Below are 20,808 nucleotides of genomic sequence, written 5' to 3' on the forward strand. Positions count from 1 at the left end.
ATTTTTGAAGTGTCGTAAAAAAGGCAATTCATATTTTTACTACCCATTCTTTTATTAGTAATTAACTAATATTACATAACATTCGAATACAAGTAAAAATTAATAAATAAAAAATGTTAAAGATTTCTAAAACTAGCAACTGATGAAGTAGGGATCTCTAAAAATTGGCACGTGGCCGTACCATGGTTTCAATCTTCAAGCAATCCGAAACCAAAAAGCAAAAGAACAAAATTATTAATCTAGCCTAATGTCGTAATGTCTGGAACTTCGGAAAAGTTGTAAAAAAAATATCGTGAAATGGCGACTGCCTAAATAAAAAAAAAACTTATTTCGAACTTTTAAAAGTAGTAAATTTGGAGATATGGCTAGTTCCGGCCATATACAAGTCTATAAAGAAGACACTTTTAAAATTTAAGGTAAATCGGTTTAGCAGAACTTGAGAAATCGTTGGTATCGTTTTGAAAATTCAGTTTTAAGCTATAACTATGAATATAATTTGAATTTTGGAAATTATTTTTGAGAGATATATTTGAATATCTAAACTGCCAAAATATGTAAAAAAAATGTTAAGATATTTTAAAATTCCTAGACTAGAATACTTCCTTGAGGGAAAAATTGTTGTTTATAAATGGAAATTTCCTCATTTCTCAACTTGGAAAATTATTATAAAAATTTATTAAAGGTTTTATAAAACTCTTTTCATTAAAATTTTTCTATTTTTTTAAATTCCGGACTACAGCTGTACAGTGCAATTTTAGCATGAAAGCCTCTTTTTATAAAACCACATATGTTTTTAAACAATGAACAATTTTTGATCATAAACAATATAAATACATTTTTCTTATTAAATAACTATTCTAGTTTGTTCAAAATGATTATGTGGGGTAGTTTCAAAGATTTGGTTCAAACGCAACTCGAAAAAAATCTTAAAATGTCTCAGAAATAACAAAAGTCTTTTTTATCCACAACTATATATATTAGCTCAACTACTAGTGTTACGTGTCATCATGTCATACTGTACGGCGCTGGAAACGTGTTTATTCGCGCTAAAAGTTTGTCTTTAACAGTTTTTCGATTGATTGACTCAGTACGTTGTGAGCGCTTGTCAAAGATGGACACCAGCAAAGAGAAAATTCGTTATATTTTACAATTTTTCTTCGATCAAGGCGAAAAAGCAGCCAAAGAAATAATTTAGTTTATGGGTCCAGTACTGTAAACGAACGTGTAGCACAAAAGTGGTTTGCTAGGTTCCATTCCGGTAATTTCGATGTCAAAGATGCACCACGCGTCGGACGGCCTGTCGTCGAAAATTGCGATAAAACATGGAAATAGTGGAAACAGACCATCACGTGAGCACTTATTTAATTGCTGAGGAACTAGAGATATGCCAGAAAACCGTTTGGAACCATTTGCATAACCTTGGATTCAAAAAGAAGCTCGATGTTTGGGTGCCACACTAACTAACGCAAAAAGTTGGCAATAAGTTTACGAACAAAACGGCGCATATTGTACACAAAGTTATCGTCTTTTTAAAAATCGATAAAAATCGAACGAACTTTTTACTTGACCTAATATATATTCCTTATTGGGATTCTTAACTAGTATTTTACCTTATTACTCAAGTAGTTAGAACTTCAAGTGAACCAAGTCATCGAACAATTCGTTTTCAATATAAACAACAACTTGAGTCGATCACAATATTGTTGAGTCTGCTAATATCAGTTTCAGCCGTCTCTACTTAGTTAACGAGCTCGACGCTAGTATTGCTGACGTGTTTTCGGAGTGAACGTTTTCCAAGTTATTCTAAGATATGTAGATTCTTCTCAGACAGTTATATCGTTTCAAACCTTATTTAGGAAAATTATAATTCAATTATACATAGAAAAAAATCACTGGTCCAAGGATCTAACTATTTAGACCTTAAACAAATTTTTAGACATAGGTTTAAATATTATGTTTTTCTGATTATTTGATTTTCAGAGAGGGTTTTTAGTAGCAAATGGTTATACTCTCTGACTGGTTTGCTGCTTTAAAGGAACGCATGTACTCTCCTCCACACAAATATATACATATATGTGTTATAGTGCCTAGGTGGAACATACGACCACATATACGCGCTCATAAATGTCATAATAAGATTAAACCATAGAGACTGCAGAGCGCAAGTAAATATTTTCTATATGTGGGCGCGTGAGAAGAAAGCGCCTTTTACGCAATTGTTCTATATTTTATGCCGCAGTCTTTGTCTTTTTAGTGGAGTTTATTGTACATGCAACATGCACTACAACTGCCAAAACCAACTTGGCTTTGTTGCACTATTTTCTTAAGCGCAACGCCACTAAATCAACACCTCTCTCTCCTCTCTCTTCTACAGTCGCACTTTAAGCGCATAAATTGTATTAGTATTGCAGCGCCAACAAAGATGCGCCAAAGTCATTCTACGGTACATTCAAATACACACTTATACGAGTGCAGCGCTACGATTACAAGTACCGTTTAGCAATTCACCACAAAAGCCACCAAAATGCACAACATCCACACAGCAGTTGCAGCTGTTCATTCATTGCGGCGGCATGCAACACACACACACAAATCCACATTTGCCGGCTTTTATGCGATTTTAAATGCCGTTGCATGCCACAATTTTGCGTTGTGTCTTCATTGTCATCCCTCACGTGGTCGCCGTTCAACTGGCAATTGCTCCCGCGTTGCGCATTTCCCAGCGAGTTTTGCTTCGCTTTTATGCATTTATAATTTGTAATTTTAAAACTTAAGTCAAACTGGATTTGGCACCGGCAAACAGCATCAAAGTTTTACACTTCCCCCACCCACTCTCTTTATTATTTATGCTCACGTGAATAAATATTGTTCAAAAGTGCTGGTGTACACAAGCACATAACGGTAAATAAACGTGTTTGTATGTATGTGTGTAAGCACGTGCTCGTAGGTGTGAATGACGTAATGGCATAATAGTCACATGTTGTCTTTGTTGGTGTCTGCATTTGTCGTATTTATTTTATGAATCCTTTTTCCTCACATGACAATGAAAAGTTTTGTGGTTGAATTTTCCCAAAAAAAAAATAAAGTTTTACATGTGGTGGCATCAAAAGTTGCACCTTGCTTGTTGCCCGATTTCCAAACATGTATATATGTATATATTTATGAAACAATTTTATTTTGAATACAATGAACTTTCGAGTTCTGTGACTACGCCATAACGAGGTAGGCATTCCAAAACTTTCGGTTTACAGCAAAACTTCCGAGGTTACAAGAATTCAAGGTTGGATGTTATCTTACTAGATCTTAAAATCGTTTTCGAATATCCTTTGCGCTTGAACTTTAAACATTTCTAACTCAAAACTCTTTTTTAATATTTTAAGATAGTATAATGTTTTCTAAACACCTGAGGATAAGAAAATAATATTTGATGAAATGAAATTAAGTTATAGTATATCATCCTATCGCAGAAAAGTAAACAAAATTCTTTTTGTTTTATCACATTTAATTTATATTTTGCTACTAGAACTGGTCATTACAACTTAAAATTACTTCTCTTGTCTTAGGCATATTTTCAATGCTGTCAAGGAAAGGTAAGCTATCAATTTTTTAAGACTGTTATGTAATAACGTAACGTAACGAATTTTCAATTCTCAGACTCTTAAAAGGGTCAGAGCACTGTTAATACCGAAGTTTATTAAAAATATGTTACCCAATTAGTTTTTTTTTTAATCAAGTTGAATTTTAATTGTCACTCAAGCTTCAAGTTGTTTTCATCTGAAAACAATGGAAGTTCATTATCTTCGTTAAGATCTTACCACACCAATATATTTTTTTTATTAAAAAAAGATAGCAGAAATATAATCATTCTATTATATCAAGTTTAACATGAAGAATTTTTTGATTTTTTTCAATTGGTTTCAAAAATAACCAAACAATTAAAACAGAAACCCATATTATGTATGTGTCATAAGGCGTGCTCTTCTGGCACTATTCTGAGTTTCACATCCACCTGCATGTTCTAAATAATTACTGTAATTCGAAAAAAATTTACATTCCGGGGGACTATTATTGCTGTTTTTTTAAACACAAAACACGAACACGCTGATCACATCATAGAGAAAATATCCAATTGCTGATATTCATATTTAGAAGTCTGTAAAGAAACTAACAGGTGTTTTTTGCAGATGTGTAGTTTTCAATGAGACAATTTTTTTCGAAGTCGGTGTTTTTATGTATGGTACTTGGTTTACACTCATTTTGGTTTCCCATTTCATAATGAACTGACTTATTCCGAAACAATGTTTACAAATCATGAAAATTTACTACCAAAATAATGATTTGGTTAGCGCGACGCATTACGTGCAACGTCCAATATTCGGTTGACATATTCGCTCAGCAGAGTCGGTTTCGCATCACATTTACTCTAGCTGATATTGCGCTTCCTCAGAGTACCGAAGAAGGCCCGAATGGGTCCATCCGACATCCCGCGCAATAGTTGGATCTGGGTTTGCGGGCTTGCAAAATTCAACTCGTGCAAGAATTGCCGTATGACTATCAAGCGCGTTACACGTTCGGTATATGGGCCCAAAATGTGTGCAGCTTTTAGTTCCAATAAGATGGCGCTAGATGCCAACGAAACAATCAATTTATTGAAATAAAGTTTTGATGAGCGCCTTATCTCGCGTCTTAGGTCTGTGGCGTTGCCTCCAAGATCGTGCAATTAACAACGCTGTACTTTTTTTGTTGGGGTTATGTAAAGTCGATTGTCTACGCAGATAAGTTCGAGATGATTTAAACCTTATAATAAAATATTCGGCACATATTGCTGACATACAACCTCCGTTGCTGCAAAAAGTGTTCGTAAATTAGGCCTTCCGGCTGGAATTTATTCGAGCCAGCCGCGGCGGTCACTTATATAGGAAATACAAGTAATTGGTGCTTGCTACTATACTAGAAACTAGACTAGACTTCTCCAATATTCACAGACCCCTTTGATAAATGAAGAGATCTTCAAGTTTTAAGCCGACTCCGAATGGTCAATTTATTTTTATAGGAAACTTTTTTTATGCAAATGAAACTATAAGGTTTGCTATTGACTTCCGTTAGGAAACCGCTATTAAAAACTTTTTACTGTTAGTAGGATATGAGTTCAAACCCTGGTACTGCATTCTGATAGTACACACTTCTAACCTTTCTAGTCACTATTACTATGATAATCTAAAAAGTTTTATCGGGCATACAGGAACAATATCTACTAAGCACTCTCTATGATATTGCTGCTTATGACGCGTACACTTTTAATGGACTTAAACAAATATTATATAACAACAGCAATGTTTATTTGACTCCTTTCCATTGTGTTGCAACAACACATTCGCGTTGAGTATAAATGCTTTTGAGTTGCAGCATAATTTCTACACACTAATGAATGGTTTTATGGTTTAGCAGCTAAGCACACACACTTACACATATTTATATATGCTTAGATCAAATAAAAACAAATGCAACGCACACATGCATAAACACTCACCTACTGATTATGACCGTTAGTACAATTGCACAGTTTGCCAGTTTGCCAGTTTGTTTAGCGTTTCGTTTTTGCTGTTGCTGGCAGCCGAGCGGTAGCAGTTCAAGTGTCAAAAACTGCAGCATTGTTGCATCTACTTGGGGCGCTTAGCTTACGCCTTCGCAACTCGCGTGTTCACAAAGTCGGTCAGGCAGCATATTTTTCATTCCAGAATCAGGCATTTTATTGTTTTCGCGGCGCTTTTGTTTGCCCCCAGCTGTTGTTGTTGCTATTGTTATTATGCGAATGCTACTGGCAACCGAAAGTTGTTTTAAATATATTGTTGTTGATGTAAGTAAGTTAGTTGGTTGGCTGGTGCTGCTGCTGCTGCTGGTGTTATTTTAATGAATGGATTATGAGAATTCTATGGACATTTGCGAGGCTAAAAGGTTTAAATGAGTTTAGAGTAAGTTCTTGTTTGGTTTTATTAGTATTTCGTGTGGAATAAGTTTGTTGTTGAGTTTTTTATGGTTGGAGTGCTTTACTTAATTTTGAAAAATAAGCGGCAAGTGTAGGTGAATAGTTGGAATCGAGCGAGATATAAGCATTTGAAGTTTGCGAAAGTCATCTGGGAGCTTAAAAGTAGAATATGAACCCAAAAAGTTGGTTGGAATAATACCTTAAAAACAATGAACCTATTTTTAATGAAATATTAACAACAAAATAGTGTCTCCAATTTTTTATACCTTTTTCATGTCTTTATCCAATTCGTCAATTTCGCTGGTTTTTAGTTTTCCCATTGTCTTAGTTTGAACGCTTTAGCCTTTACAATTTTATTCTGCGCCCTCTTCGTGTCCATTCTTGATACATAGCCTAGCCTTCTTAATCGTCGCGCTTTGATAAGACATATAGTATTTTCGCAATCTGAATCAATATACATTTTTGTTTATCCCTTTTGTGAATTACTAACATTACGTAGTTACAAGACCCTTTTGGCTCTAGGTAAATCTTATGTCGAGTAAGCTGCGCGCTCTCAGCAAGGATCATCCTTTCCCAGTTCTAAAGATCCCATATGTGTTAGCACTCTATTCTCATGTCAACTGTAGAGGTTGCTTGGAAGAAGACGAAGTAGGATCATTTCAATACTTTGATCTTTACTGTCTCACCTTTGCGTAATGAAGGCTAGAACTCCTTGGACCGCACACCTTCAGACATCCGCGTGCATTAACGGAAATAAAAATAAAATACCTAAACAGATATTTAGTTGGTTCAAGGCATTTGACGAGACTATCCAACAATTGGGGTTTTTTGGCTACAGAAGGGACTAATCTTAGCAATCAGCAATCAAAATGTGATTCTCTCTTGTAGATCAACCATAAAAGCTAACCTTACCGAATGAGTAGAACTCTGAACTCCGTTAGAGTAATTCAATCATTGAAATATCTGCATTAAACCTTTGACTCGGACACTCGGCTTTAGTCCATCTTACTTAAATTGTCGCTTAAAAGCCTAAGAATAGGGATCCTCCGTTGTTTCGTTCAGCTAGTGAATGTTCAGGTTCATATTAATGACTTTATTTATTTCTTAATAGCTTTAAAGGCAAATCATACTTAAAAAGTTCTATCTTGTAGAGCTTGGTCAAAATAATTATGGCTAAGTTTATTGGCTTCTAATTTTTTTAAATTGGTATATTCACCACCAAATGACAGCAACAGTTTTTGCCATACATGCATTATATGAGGTATAAAACTCATCGTGTTCACCATGATATGCGCACTCATTTCACTTGAGAATTAAACACAATAGTAATTGATAATACCATAATAAAAGCGATTATTGTGAGAACAGCTGTTATGATTTTAGGAATAACCACCAAGATTTCAAGCCAAATAATAAAAGCAGTTTTAGTTTTTAAGATACATAAATCAAGTTCTGGCAATCTAAGTGATTTTAGCTTGGTCTATAACCATACTTAGGAATTCAAGAGCCATTTTTTTACTTTCACTTCACTTTCACGTTCATCATCTTTATATGATATATATATTTATGAGATAATAATACTCGCTTGACAATCTGATAGGCAAATTACGGACCGTTAAATGGTCCAGCACAGATTTATAGTCAGGTTTTCTACTTTTACTTACTAATGGTGCTAGGCTTACCATACTTCAATACTTTACCATTATCTGAAGTATTATTTTTACAATTTTTAAAGGTTTTTGAAGTAAAATTTTTATAAAAGATCATAAAATATAAAATTACTGTTTAACTTTGGCAACTCTGTACACTTTTACGCGTGCACTTAAGTAGTTTCAACCCTTGAGCAAGCTTACAAGCCAAACACCAACAAATACTGAACAACAAAACCAAAAGCACACAGCACAGCAAAAAATAAACAACAATAAAGTATCGCAATTTACGAGCACAGCCCCGAGTTGTGGAAGCCGCATTGCATATTGTGCAGCAAACCACGTGTTGCCCACACTCGCTAATAACAACAATAACAACAGTATCGAAGTGCGATGTAAACAAACCGGCAATGCAAAACAAAACATTGCTCGGTAAACGCTCACATTTACTCTCACACAGGAGAGAGCACGAAATTTAAAATGAGCACTTAATGGCGAAAGCTTTCAGTTGACTGCAAAGAATGTTTTGTGGCTGCAAAACATTTTTGGCTGCACAGCATTTCTTGGCTGCAAAGCTGCTGCCGGCAAACGAATTTTCCGTTAAAGCGATTCGCTGCGCTGCACGAAGTGATGAAACTGCCGCCGAAGATATTGACCAGTCAGTGTTTGGCAAAGCGTGCGCGTGAACAGTTCGCAAATTGTGCCAAGCGGCGCGTAAAAATCGTGAAAGCACTAAGTGCAATATTAATAATTAATTGAAAGGTGAAAGCAAAACGATTTACACTAAAAAAAGCGTTGAAAATTGTATTTTACGCAACCGCTTAGTGAATTTTTAAGGCTTTCGTGAACGTGCAATGTGCAACGATTATTATTATTAGTGCGCGAAATAATTTTTGGGAAATTGGTGAGTGCCAGTGTTGCAAATGTAATTAATTGTATGTGACAACCGCGAAGAGTGTGGCTAATAAAGTTGCGTATACGCCGTGTGTAACGACTGTTAATTTAACTTATAAAAGTAAAAATTCCAATTTTTTTTTTTAATTTTCCAATTGCCGTAAATGCATGCTTGTCACTGTTTTATATGCTGGAATTTAGCATCATTTCACGCGCAATTAAATTACTGCAATTGCTGCCGTCAGCGCATTGCCTTTTGTATTGCCAACACCGGACAACCGGAGTCAGGCGGCGACCGCCGACGCGCGTTACGTTGGCATTTCTCGTTTAATTGATTGGAAAATCATATAATTTGGCTGTGCAAAATTGAGCTGCTGTGCTGCACGCACTCATTTATCACACATTTTTTGCCATGCACTGTTGCACTTGCAACATATTGACAAGAGCCTTTAAAATCACGTGATATTTGTTGCTTTTTTGTGCAAAGCAATAATATGCGGTTATCTGTCTTATCGTATACTTTTTTTTTAATTTTTATACCTTGAACAGCTGTACTAAAATTTCCACGAAGTTTGTAACACCCAGAAGGAAACTGCGGAGACTCTATAAAATATTTATATACGTTATAAAGGTGACAAGCTGAGTCAATTTAGCCATGCCCGTCTCTCTGTATATATGGAAACTAGTTCTTCGGTTTTTGAGATATCAATCTAAAATTTGGTACACGTCTTTTCTTCCCAAGAAACTGCTCATTTGTCGGAACCGCCAATATCGGAGTGCCATAGCATATAGTTGCCGTACAAGTCCGATCAGAGTCAGGTCCTTGTATGGAAAACTACTTTATCTGACAAGATATCTTGACGACATTTAGCACTGATTATTGCTCAAGACAACGTTATTATATATAGCAAATTGTTCAGATCGGACCACTATAGTATAGAGCTGTCATAGAAACTTACTAATAAAAATCTAATAATTTTTATATGTGAAGGGTGTTATAGCTTTGGTGCAACCGAAGTTAACGTTTCTTCTTCTTTTTTTCAATGACATATTTACACCCAGTCCTTAGCCAAACCAGACGTAGACCATTTAACGGTTTATTGTTTTATTCGTGCGTCTGTTTATTCAACTCTCGTATCGCGTTTGTTTACTCACTCATCAATTAATTAATTAATTAATAATTTGTGCGGAAAATTCAGCGAGTCAACGATAAGTCAACTGTTGTCGCACGGTAACTTCTGACGCATGCATCAGTGTATGACCAGTATTTATGGTTGCACGCATCGTTGAGTACATTTAATATGTGGCAATAAAATTGTGTGCATTAAATGTGCCACGTGTCTGTGATATATTATATAACAGAAAAATGTCGGAACAACAACAACCACGAAAGATAAAATATAAATTCACACACATGTACACAAGCACACAAGTAAAAATAACAATTAAAATAAAACAATACAATTAATTGATAGAAACTATAAATTAAATAAAACCAACTACTACAATTGAAAGTAAATCAAAGTGCCCATATTATTCGTTTTCTTTTGTTCTTGTTTATAGTGCGTCAGCAATCTTTCGGCACAGTGTTTGGCTTTCTTTGCCATGGTGAATGATACTATCGACATTGCCGCACATATTTTAGATTTTAATTTAGACTCTTCGACGTCACTGCAGCAGCCGAAAAATCAAAGCCTGCAGCATTCTTCTAGTAATAACACGCTGAAAGTAACCTCGACGAAAAAGCAACAAAAAGTGTACGATCATTTGGCCAAGCAAGAGCAGCAAGGTCAGCAAAATTGCGAAAATTTGCATATTTTGCCGAATAGCGCTGAGAATTTGAGTTGGACTTTCTTCGAACATGTCTCCACGTTGGACAATCAATTGCGCGGCGATGAAGAGGTGAGTGCAAACGTTTGTTTTTTTATTTATTAGGTTAAGTCTTTAAGTACGATTCCTGAAACGGAGATCATGATTATCCATGTATAAAAAACTTTGTGAATATTAAGAAATAGCAAATGTTGCTAGAGAAGAGTTGCTTCCTTCATTTTTCTTTTTATTTTATCAAAAAATTCTCATCGATTTCTCAAAAAACTAAAATAGACGTTACGATAATTTTGTCCAGAAATCTGGCGCAAAGATTAAGATAAGTGTTGAATCAGTAACTATTTCCTAGAAATTATTTTCTTCAATTCAAAGGCAATTTTAGCATTATGAATAACATTTTCCAACAAATACTATTAAATGCAATTAAAAATTTTAATTATCAGAGGTCGTAGAGAAAAAACAATTTCCAGTGAAATTCAAAGACCTCAGTTTATCTAAAATTGACTCAAACCAAATTTTTAAATCTTGAAACTTTTAATTTCGACATAAAAAATATATAGGGTATACTAAAAAAGATTAAATATTTTTTTATATAATTTTATTATAATTTCAACAAAAAAAGCTTTTCAATTACAGATCATTTTCAGGGGTCTAGTTGATTGCTCTTTCAATAACTTTTTGAAACCTCTTGACAATAATGAGCATCATTTAGTGAGGTGAAAAGATAGCTTTTGGCAAAAAGTTATACGTTTATTATGTATAAATATATTTTTATCTGTGGCAACATTGTTTCTGTTTACAATCGACCTATGCACAGTTGATCAAGGTCTTATCTACTTCGAAAGAAATGCTGAAAAACACAAATGTGCCTTTTTAAACTATTTTAGCCCTATATTTACGTATATTGCACTACAATTGTACTGACATTACTCATACCATGTGTATTCTAAGCAATATTTACTAAACCGTTATGTAGCATACATCTAAGCTTTAGTTGAATTTTTTGCGATTTTAGGTTCAATGATTTCTATGTACTCTTCTTTTGTTTGATTGTGTTAATACTATTGTAATTTTTTTCTAATACGCTTACACATATTTTGAGCCTTGTGTTCACAGTGTCTTCAAAAACAATACTTTTATCAAAATATTGAAATAAAATATAAGCTGATTTTGTTACAAAGCGAACAGCAACAGCTTGCAAATATATACCAAACTTATTTTTCCGTTATATGGCTTCAATGTAATTTCTTAATACATTTTTCCCTTGTTTATATGTCGTTCTGATTTTAGAGATCCTCTGTCTGGCTATACTAAGTGGTAATATTTTGTTTAAAAATATCTTCAATTAAACTATATATATTATTTAATTGTACAGTTTGGCTATTTTCTTCCACATATCTATAACTAGAAGAGACATGATTTTTAAATAAAATCTCAAACAAAATCGGTTTATAAGGTTTGTTAAGATTATACTTTTTCAATGGCAATTCTTTTTTCAAATAAAGACAATACTTAAGCGCCACTAATGCACCGTCTTGGTAATACGTGTGGTATACGTAACTTTTAAATTAAAAGGAATTATCCTAGAAACATTTAGTGTGCCCTAGTAATGCTCTACCTCAACCTAGAAGCTCGTGTTAATATTATTATTATTTTTTTGTAGGTTACCACGATTTTATAGAATTTTGGAAAATTTCTGTTTTCAGAAAAAAATTAAATGCATGCAGTTTTTTTTTATTGACAATTGGCCGCAATCGCTGCAGCATTGAAAGAGTTTTTTTCTATTAATTTGGAAAACAGCGAATAACTCGCAAAAAAAATATATATTTTTAAAAATTAATTGTATGGTAGCTATATACTATATTGATCCAATGTAAACAGTTTCTTTGGAGATTACATCATTACCTTATACAATTACTCATGCTAAATGGAAAAGTTTTCCATACAAGCACTTGTTTTCCATCGTTCAGTTTGTATGGTAGCTAAATACTATAGTGAACCGATCTTAAAATATTGTTCGGAGATTTTACCGTTACCTTGGATAATAATGTGAAGATGAAAAATCTTTCCATTCAAACACTTTATCCCGATCGTTCAGTTTGTATGGCAGTTATATGCTACAGTGGTCTGGTATCGGCCATTTGGACAAATCAGCAGCTAGAAAAGCACGGGTGTCAAATTTCAGTTTATGGATTGATGGATTGATATCTCAAAATCTTAGGGACCAGATCGCATATATACAGACAGACGGATATTGCTAAATCGACTCAGCTCATCGTACTGTTCATTTATATACATATGTACTTTATAGGGCATCTGACGATTGCTTGGGTGTTACAAACTGTATGGCCCTGTTCAGGGCACTAAGTGTACCCCTTAAAACCTCTAATCATATAAAAATGTTACTTATTATTTACTTCAAATTGATCTTTTAACATTGGAGCTAATTCATTTGTAAAGCCCAGTTGAATGAACAATACATTTATATAGCTTTAGAACAGTGTATTGTACTATAGAAGTATTTTTGTACGACTGAATCATCTTCAAAAGCTAATTGATCAGCTCCGGTGAAATCGCTACAAAAAACTGCTTCGTACTTGAATTAGATTTATCAAAATTACAGTCCTTTTCTAAGAATTTTCGTCAGAAACTAATTAGTATTTTTATTGGCTATTACAAAACAACTTCATCTATATTCTGGTGATTTGCATAAATATTAAATTTCCTCGCCTAATTTTATCAATTCCAGTACACACCTTTACCAAACACAATAAATTGAGCGTACAAGACTCAAGAGCAAACAATTTCTTGATAAAATCAGCTTTACGCATAATTTAAAACAATTTTAGTTTCCATGAAATCACATACATATACACATGAGTGCTACCTTGTATGAGTATAGCAAGGAGTACCTTTCGAATAGCCGGAAGAAAATGAAAATGTTATTCATTTTACAGGGCGACCGCAATTACATCAATTTTAGAATGACAACAATAATAAATTTTTAAAGGCGGACACATGTTGTTTACAACTTTTGTTATCACACATACACACACACAAATATTTGAAACCTGTTTTACACCGTATCTTTTGCATACATGTTCACTTCACGGGGATACTGTGATAGGCGAATACTTGGTCTATTCGTTGAGGGAATTTCGAAAGGCCTAAAGATGCCAAGCCACCACACATACCTATGTGGACCGTTAAATGTGTTTTGTTGAGCAAGAACGTGCAACTATTTAAGCGCTACATGTGTACGTATGTAATTGTTGCAACCGCACGCACAATGTGCCACAGATAGGAAATAATGCGTTGACAACAACTGTGTCGACAGACAGACAAAACACTCAGCCAACAGAGTCTACTAAAATGTAAAGGTTAGTTAGGTTGGGGTTATTATTAAAGAGTCTGCGTGCGGCCGGGCTAGGCCCCCGCCGGGCGCCTTATATGCTTAACAGTGCGGTCGACACAACATAAGCGACAATAGTAGAGTGGCAACATTAAATTACACACATCCGGTCAGGATATGCTAAACACAAGCTGAACCCACACACTGACGCACACATGCATGCAAATAGCAATTTTTCGGCTGCGCCAGATGTGTGCGACATACGAATGCAATGAACATGCCACATGCCAACATACACGCACACAAGCGTTGTATGGCCCTGTCGAGCATAGGGTTTTAATATAGTTGTTACCCGTTGTTGTACGTGTTCTTGTTGATATCTTAATGACATGGCAGTGCATGCAGCTCAGCAACAGTTTTTCATATACTTTCATTGCTTATTTTTGCTGTCACTTCTAATGTTGCAACACCAATGCGATTGTGGTAACTGGAGTGGTAACAGTCACAGACGGCATCACAATCAGACTGCTTTGCGTAAATATTTGCACTTTTGTGATTTGTGTAACATCTCTTTCTGAGAAAAGGGATAGTTGCCTTGAAATTCGCTACTGCCAAGGACAGTTTTAACAAAATATTTTCATATTCAAAAAACAGTGAAACCTTATACGAAATTTTTTTTTTTTGTGACCACAAAATTATTTTAAGAGTATCCCATTTTAAAAGCGTGAATTTGAGGTGGTTTTACGTGTGCTATAAATAAAAACAAAATATATGTTAGATATGAATTTTTAACTCTTTTTACTAATGTTTTAATAATTCATAAAAAAAGTGAAAATATTGTAAACATAAAATGTTATTAGTTGTTGAAGAGGGGGTTAGAAAAATGGCGCATCAATTCTTTCACGTTCGCAAGCCTCATAATGAGCTCAAACAAAGAAACTAAAAAGGATTATGTATCTAGCTAAATTCTAATACCATAGTAAACTAAAACTAAACTAAACACTAAAAAAAAAACTAGTTTCGCTAAATTTCAGATATCCAACAAATTAATCGATTTCAAGTTCATATTCAAGGTCCAAGTAAATCGGTCAAGTAAAGCTTATGAAATCATAATAAACTATTTGAGAAGAAAATAAAGTTTGGAAACAAAAACAAGTTAAAATTTTCAGATAAAATTTTACTACCAGTGCCAACCGGCCCAATCGGTTCGGTTGCCATGCAACTAAATTAAATTGACAAATTCTGTTAAGCACACAATCTTAAAAGTTTAAACTTTTAAAATAATAATACAATTTTGTTCAAAGTTCTACACTTAAACTATAACTATACTTTATTAAAAAATTATTAATTTTTTTAGTGTAAATTTAATTATTGATATATTTATAATAAAAAATATTGTCCTATTACTAAAAGAATTAAGGGACTAAAGGGTCGGTCATAAAAAATTTTAAGGTCTCGAAAAACAACTGAATAACTAAGCTTATTACCTAAAATATTACCTTCCGATATTTATTTTCAAAATGAATAGTAAAATTAATTACCTTCAATTTTATTGATAAGTTTTATCGTTAACTTAATTTTGTGATATACAAAATATTACTAATCAATTTTTTTTTTTATCGAAAAATAATTTCTCGTCAATATATTATTTTTTACGACCAATTAATTAATATTATAGAAGTATTGAATAGGTCGTATTGTAATGTATTACTTTGAGTTTGAGCCAAGAAAACTGAGGACCATTGATCTAAATATTTTTGTCTATGTTGTATTTCTCGTCTTTTTTTTTTTTGTTAATTTTGTTAGTTAGGAAGTATTTTCTTTCCCAAATGTGTTCCAGGTGTACATTAATATACAAATGTGTTGGTAGTGAACATTTGTTGTGAACGAGCCTTAATTTTTTTCTGTTGGGTTGGCATAATATCTCTCAAACATATTTAATAACCCTACAGACATTGAACAAACAACATCATATTTATTCATTGTGTTGAAAATGTCAAGTAAGCTCATCCCAGCATTTCCTATATATCAGCAGCCAGTTTTTGTATGGAATGGTTTTTGTTTGCAGATATATCTTCAAGAAATTTAGCATAATAATATATGGTACAACGGTACAATCTACGAAAAATTGTACATATCGGACTACAATTGTACATATCGGACTGCCATACCAACCGAACGCTCAAAATCAAAATAAAGAACTTATTATGCTGTGAAGGGTACTTTAGCTTCGGTGCAACCGAAATTAATGTCTTTCTTGCTTTTTATTTGATTATATATTTCTTTGTTATTTCACGTTTGAACATTTCTTAAAAATTTTACCATAAGAAGTTTTTTTAAACGGTATCTTTAGAACTAATTCTGCTTATGCAATAATAGATTAGAACTTAACAATAATGTTTTTGTGTTTCTATTTTACGAATTGAGCTTTTGGTTTTCGCTCTATCCTTATTTTAATTTAATATATACTTAGCAATTTGGCTTTTATGTTTTATGCAGTAGTTCAAATTGGAGAAAGTGTGTATGAAATATGGCTTTTGTTTCAGCAAGGTCTCAATTTAAGTAAGCTTAATTCGTATCCTTTTACTTACTCATATACAAATATACACACATATTTTCAAGTCTTTAAAGGTTTGCCTTCTTTACATTTGCCCAAAAATGATCATAAAGCCAGCGTTGGAATGGACTCTTGAATGAATGAATCTACATATGTTACACATACTACACAAAGTATAACAATTTACATATATACTATGTGTGTACTTGTAGGTGTAAGCTTGTGCGCCAACATGTAGTTACGTAGCGGTGTGTGCGCGCTTACGTGCGTAAATACACCAGACGACATTTTATGAGTACATGTCTCCAGCGTATAATGGCTGCAGAGTCAATTGTAGTAAATGTAGCTATGAGTATGTATGTGTACATGTTTGTGTGTGTGTGTGGGTATAAGCTTATGGCGGCATGCGTGTAATAACCGCTTGTCTGCAGATACTAAATCAACTCAATCGCATTTGCATTCATTTCATTACACGCTGAAAACTTCCCCCAACAAATAACCCAAAAAGGCGAGAAGAAGGTAAAGGCAGAGAGAAGAACTGTTATTTCAGACAGCAGAGGCACAGGTTCATGATGCTGTCGAGTAATATTCGCCGAACATATGTTGCTTGCCGGCAGTGTCGGGTACACTATTTTAAGTGAAACATACCCAGTACTCATATTTTTGCAACACATTTCGAGTCGCCAGTCTCTGCCACCAACTTTCACACTCACACATAAACCCACGTACAAGCACTTTTCACTCTCAACAAGCGGATTATGGGTTACATTCATAATAATAAAAGCGTTTTCATTTAGTCACCGTACAAAATATCCTTCTGCGATATCCTTGTGAGCGCTTACAATTTGGCTTGTTTTCATTTCATTGCCACACAGCACACGCTGGTAAATATGCACACACGCATATCAGAACATATACGTACATTCAAGCGAACAAATTTGCGAGTAAGAGGTGAAATAGTGCCACTACCAGCCGATACACACACATGCGTACGTGTGTAAGTTCATGAGCGCAGTCAGTTGCTCATTGCGACCACCGAAATTGTTACACGGACAGCTGGCGCATTTTACCGCGCAATTGTAATAGCGAATGAATGAAAATGTTTGCCGGTAACAAGTTAACTTCTCAGTCGGTATTACTCGTTTGGGAGATCTCACTGCCAACACGGACATAATACAAACAGATGGAGGTAGAAGCCCAGATGATAGTGGTTTGTTTTGAAGAAACTGAGCTAACTAGGTATTTGGTTTTGTGAATTAAAAATTATACTTTTTATTTTTTTTCTTAACTGAGAAGTTTAAGTCTGAAATGGTAAATGGTACCGTCAAATGCAACTTAAATTATTTTCGTAATGTCAAACATTTATTAATGATATACATTTATTAATTGAATAAAACTTTTTGTTTTAGTCGATGAGCTTAGTCGATTTAGCCATATCTGTACATTGCCTGTACATTCGCGAGCTAGCCTCTCAGTTTTTGAGACATCAATCTGAAAGTTGCATATATCTTTTTTCTTCAAAGCTTCTTATTTGTCGGAACCGCCGATATCGGATAACTATGGTATATAGCTACCGTGCATGCTAATTGTTCAAAATTAAGTCCTTGTATGAAAGCTTTCTTATTTGACAAGACATCTTCACAAAACCTTGCATAGAGAATCGCCCAAAATATCGCTACAATCTACTCAGATAAAAGATATTTTTTTCTTTATTAAGAAACCTTAGTTGATGTGCAAAACGTCAACCAGAAGATCGGAATTGATGATATTAGGGACATGAGATTAAGACCAAGGTCTAGACCAACTCCATTCATGTTCAGCACTAAACCATTAATATAATTCGGTTTGTTGGAATAACTGAAATTATTATATGTAGTAGTATAATATAATTTCACAAATTTTGGCATTCAACTAAAGTATATCCAATTATTAATTTTGCTAAGACATCTTACATAATTACCGATATATACGGTATAAGGTCAACCGGAAGTTATTATGGGGGATAAGGGAAATATTGACCCGATTCAATTTAATTTATTTGGCATACAGACTTACTATTACCTGGAAAGGATTCTCTTCTAATTTCAATTATATATCTCACACATTGACCGATATTTTCGGTAAAAAGTCAGTCATAGGCCCTAGCTCTACATTTCTGGTATCTGGGGCTTGGAATAGTTATGGTCCGATTTTGACAATATTTAGTCTTGAGCATACCTTAATGGCACTATTCGTGTAAAGTTTTATCCCGATATATTAATTGTTGCTTAATTTGAATACTGGAAAGTGAAAAAAATCATCCGATTTCACCTATTTTCACGCTGTCGAAAGAGCCGACAAAAATTGGATCCTAAACCTATTAGGAGGCAGGGCCACGTCCGTTTTTTTGCCAAGGAACAAGTGTACCAAATTTAATTAAGATATCTTAATTTTTACTCAAGTCAAGACAAACGGGCGGACATACATACAGTCACAGTTTCAACTCGTTTCATCATCCAAATTATTTATATTATATATATTATATTTATTATACATAACCCTATATTTAACTCGGGTGATACAAACAACCGCTAGGTGAACAAAACTATTATACTCCGTAACAACATGTTGCAAGAGTATAAAAACAATGCATACTTTTACGCGCTAAGTAACATTAATAAGAATCTTGAAATAGTCTAGAACCAAGTATCATGTTCTAAAAAAACTACTCTAGTAATAATTACTTCGCATTTACTTCAAATATATTTTAAATACATCTAATTCTAAGGCTATTAAGCTAGGTTAGGTATTGAGGATGATCCCCTAGGCGAACAGTACTCATGAGCAGTTGTAGACCATTACTTTGTTATTTCAAAAACTAGAATAGATACTTATATCCAAAATAGGTTAATGTAAATGAATGAATATGTTACTCACAGTTTAAATATTTTTCTTTCAAAAACTAAAATATTTTTCAGAAAATATAATATTTCAACTCCTTGGCGACATTTCCAATTCATTATACAATATAAAACTATAAAATACCCTCTTGTTAACGGTATTAGGTAATTCATAATAAATTTTTGAAATTTTGCAATTCTTTCCAATTTGGAGTTTTTCCTTATACTCACATTGGTATACATACCATACATCGCCATATCTCGGCATATGCAATTCTCGAAAGCAGATTTCTTGTCATTGAATGAGACTATTAAAAATAAAAACCTTAAATGTTTTTAATCTATTTTAAGTTATATTTCTGCCTTACATCCAAATTATTGTATACTTGGGAAAAGTGATGTTATGTTATTTGGCACTTTAGGTGACGATATATTAATAATTATTTTCTGGATCATCCTATCCAGCTGCATTGAACTGAAAAGTCCTCAATTTACTGGTTAGTAAAATCCATCATATAAATCTGAGCTCATCTGCATATATTGTCTTGCATTTGTATATAATTTTCTTACTACTGGGATTTATAGATTTCCGACTACATACAAGCGTTTGTGAGCTTTTCACATTCATATACCATATCCGAGGTTAAACTCCACACAGTCTGGTGCTCAAAATCCTTTTCCATTTCCATTTCAATCTTCATTCATTCCATTCCATTTCACTGTCATCTCAATGCTTGGGTATTCAATGCCTGCCCTCTATTTATTGTAAGCATGCAACACTCTTTCAGTTGTCTCTTCCATTTACCGTGCGATCTGCTTTTTATTCATATCATCCTGCACCCTTCAGTTGCAACTGTGCATTGTTTTGGTAAAATGTTAAAATCCTTAAATACGAAATAATTTTCAACAAAAATACAAAAAACTTTTAGCTGTCAACATTTATTTTAATTTTAACTAAGATAAAGGGTTGAAAGTAAGAAGTAAAGTTCGGTCGAACATACGACACCTTTGATCCGACCTTGTATGTACTTCCAAAAAGCACACCTTGTTCAATCTCTTCAATATCTTTTTTTCGGTCTGATTTTTTGTTTCGTACTATATAAATCTGGGAACTATTTATCGCTTAATTGCTAGCAATTACGCAAAAGCGGTTTTTATTCTTACACGAGTATACTCTCGAGCACATTAAATATTGTATTAGGTATAATTCCATTCAACTAACTATTTCTACACCAAAATAGAAAAATTTTAAGTTATGTACATCGAACAACTCAAAACTGTTTGCTCTAAAGCCTTAAAGCTATTTTCGAAAACAACAAAAAACACTATATAAAAAAAAGTTCTACATATATAATGGACCATGGAGACTCCACCCATATGACCAATATCGTATGCCCCAAATCAATCAACCAAGTTTCCGTAATTTTGCTTAGAGTCGAACACGGCTTTTGACGCATATTTGTCATATTAAGAAATTCTCCACACATCCAAAATGGTTTAAATATATGGCTCTTGAATGATTTGCTCCAGTTTTGTCAGGAGTTTTCGTCGTTGATTTTAGCTAATAATATAATTGTTATATACCATAATCTACTAATTCTACATGAAAGAAACTGTCTGAAACGTCGTTGTCAAAACTGTTTTTCCAAAACAGTAGATTTTTG

General features: G+C 33.8%; 1 protein-coding gene across 1 annotated transcript in view; it reads left to right on the plus strand.

Annotated features, from left to right (window-relative positions):
• Positions 1–10,094: 10,094 nt before the first annotated feature.
• Positions 10,095–20,808, plus strand: part of Scgdelta (sarcoglycan delta) — a 45,976-nt gene continuing 35,262 nt past the window's right edge. The window contains exon 1 of the mRNA XM_036366305.2: positions 10,095–10,431. Within this exon, the coding sequence (XP_036222198.2) occupies positions 10,135–10,431 (297 nt within the window). The 5' untranslated portion in view covers positions 10,095–10,134. The remainder of the gene's footprint in view (positions 10,432–20,808) is intronic.

Source organism: Bactrocera oleae, chromosome 5 (genome assembly GCF_042242935.1).
Source record: "Bactrocera oleae isolate idBacOlea1 chromosome 5, idBacOlea1, whole genome shotgun sequence".
In the NCBI taxonomy this organism is placed as follows: Eukaryota; Metazoa; Arthropoda; class Insecta; order Diptera; family Tephritidae; genus Bactrocera; species Bactrocera oleae.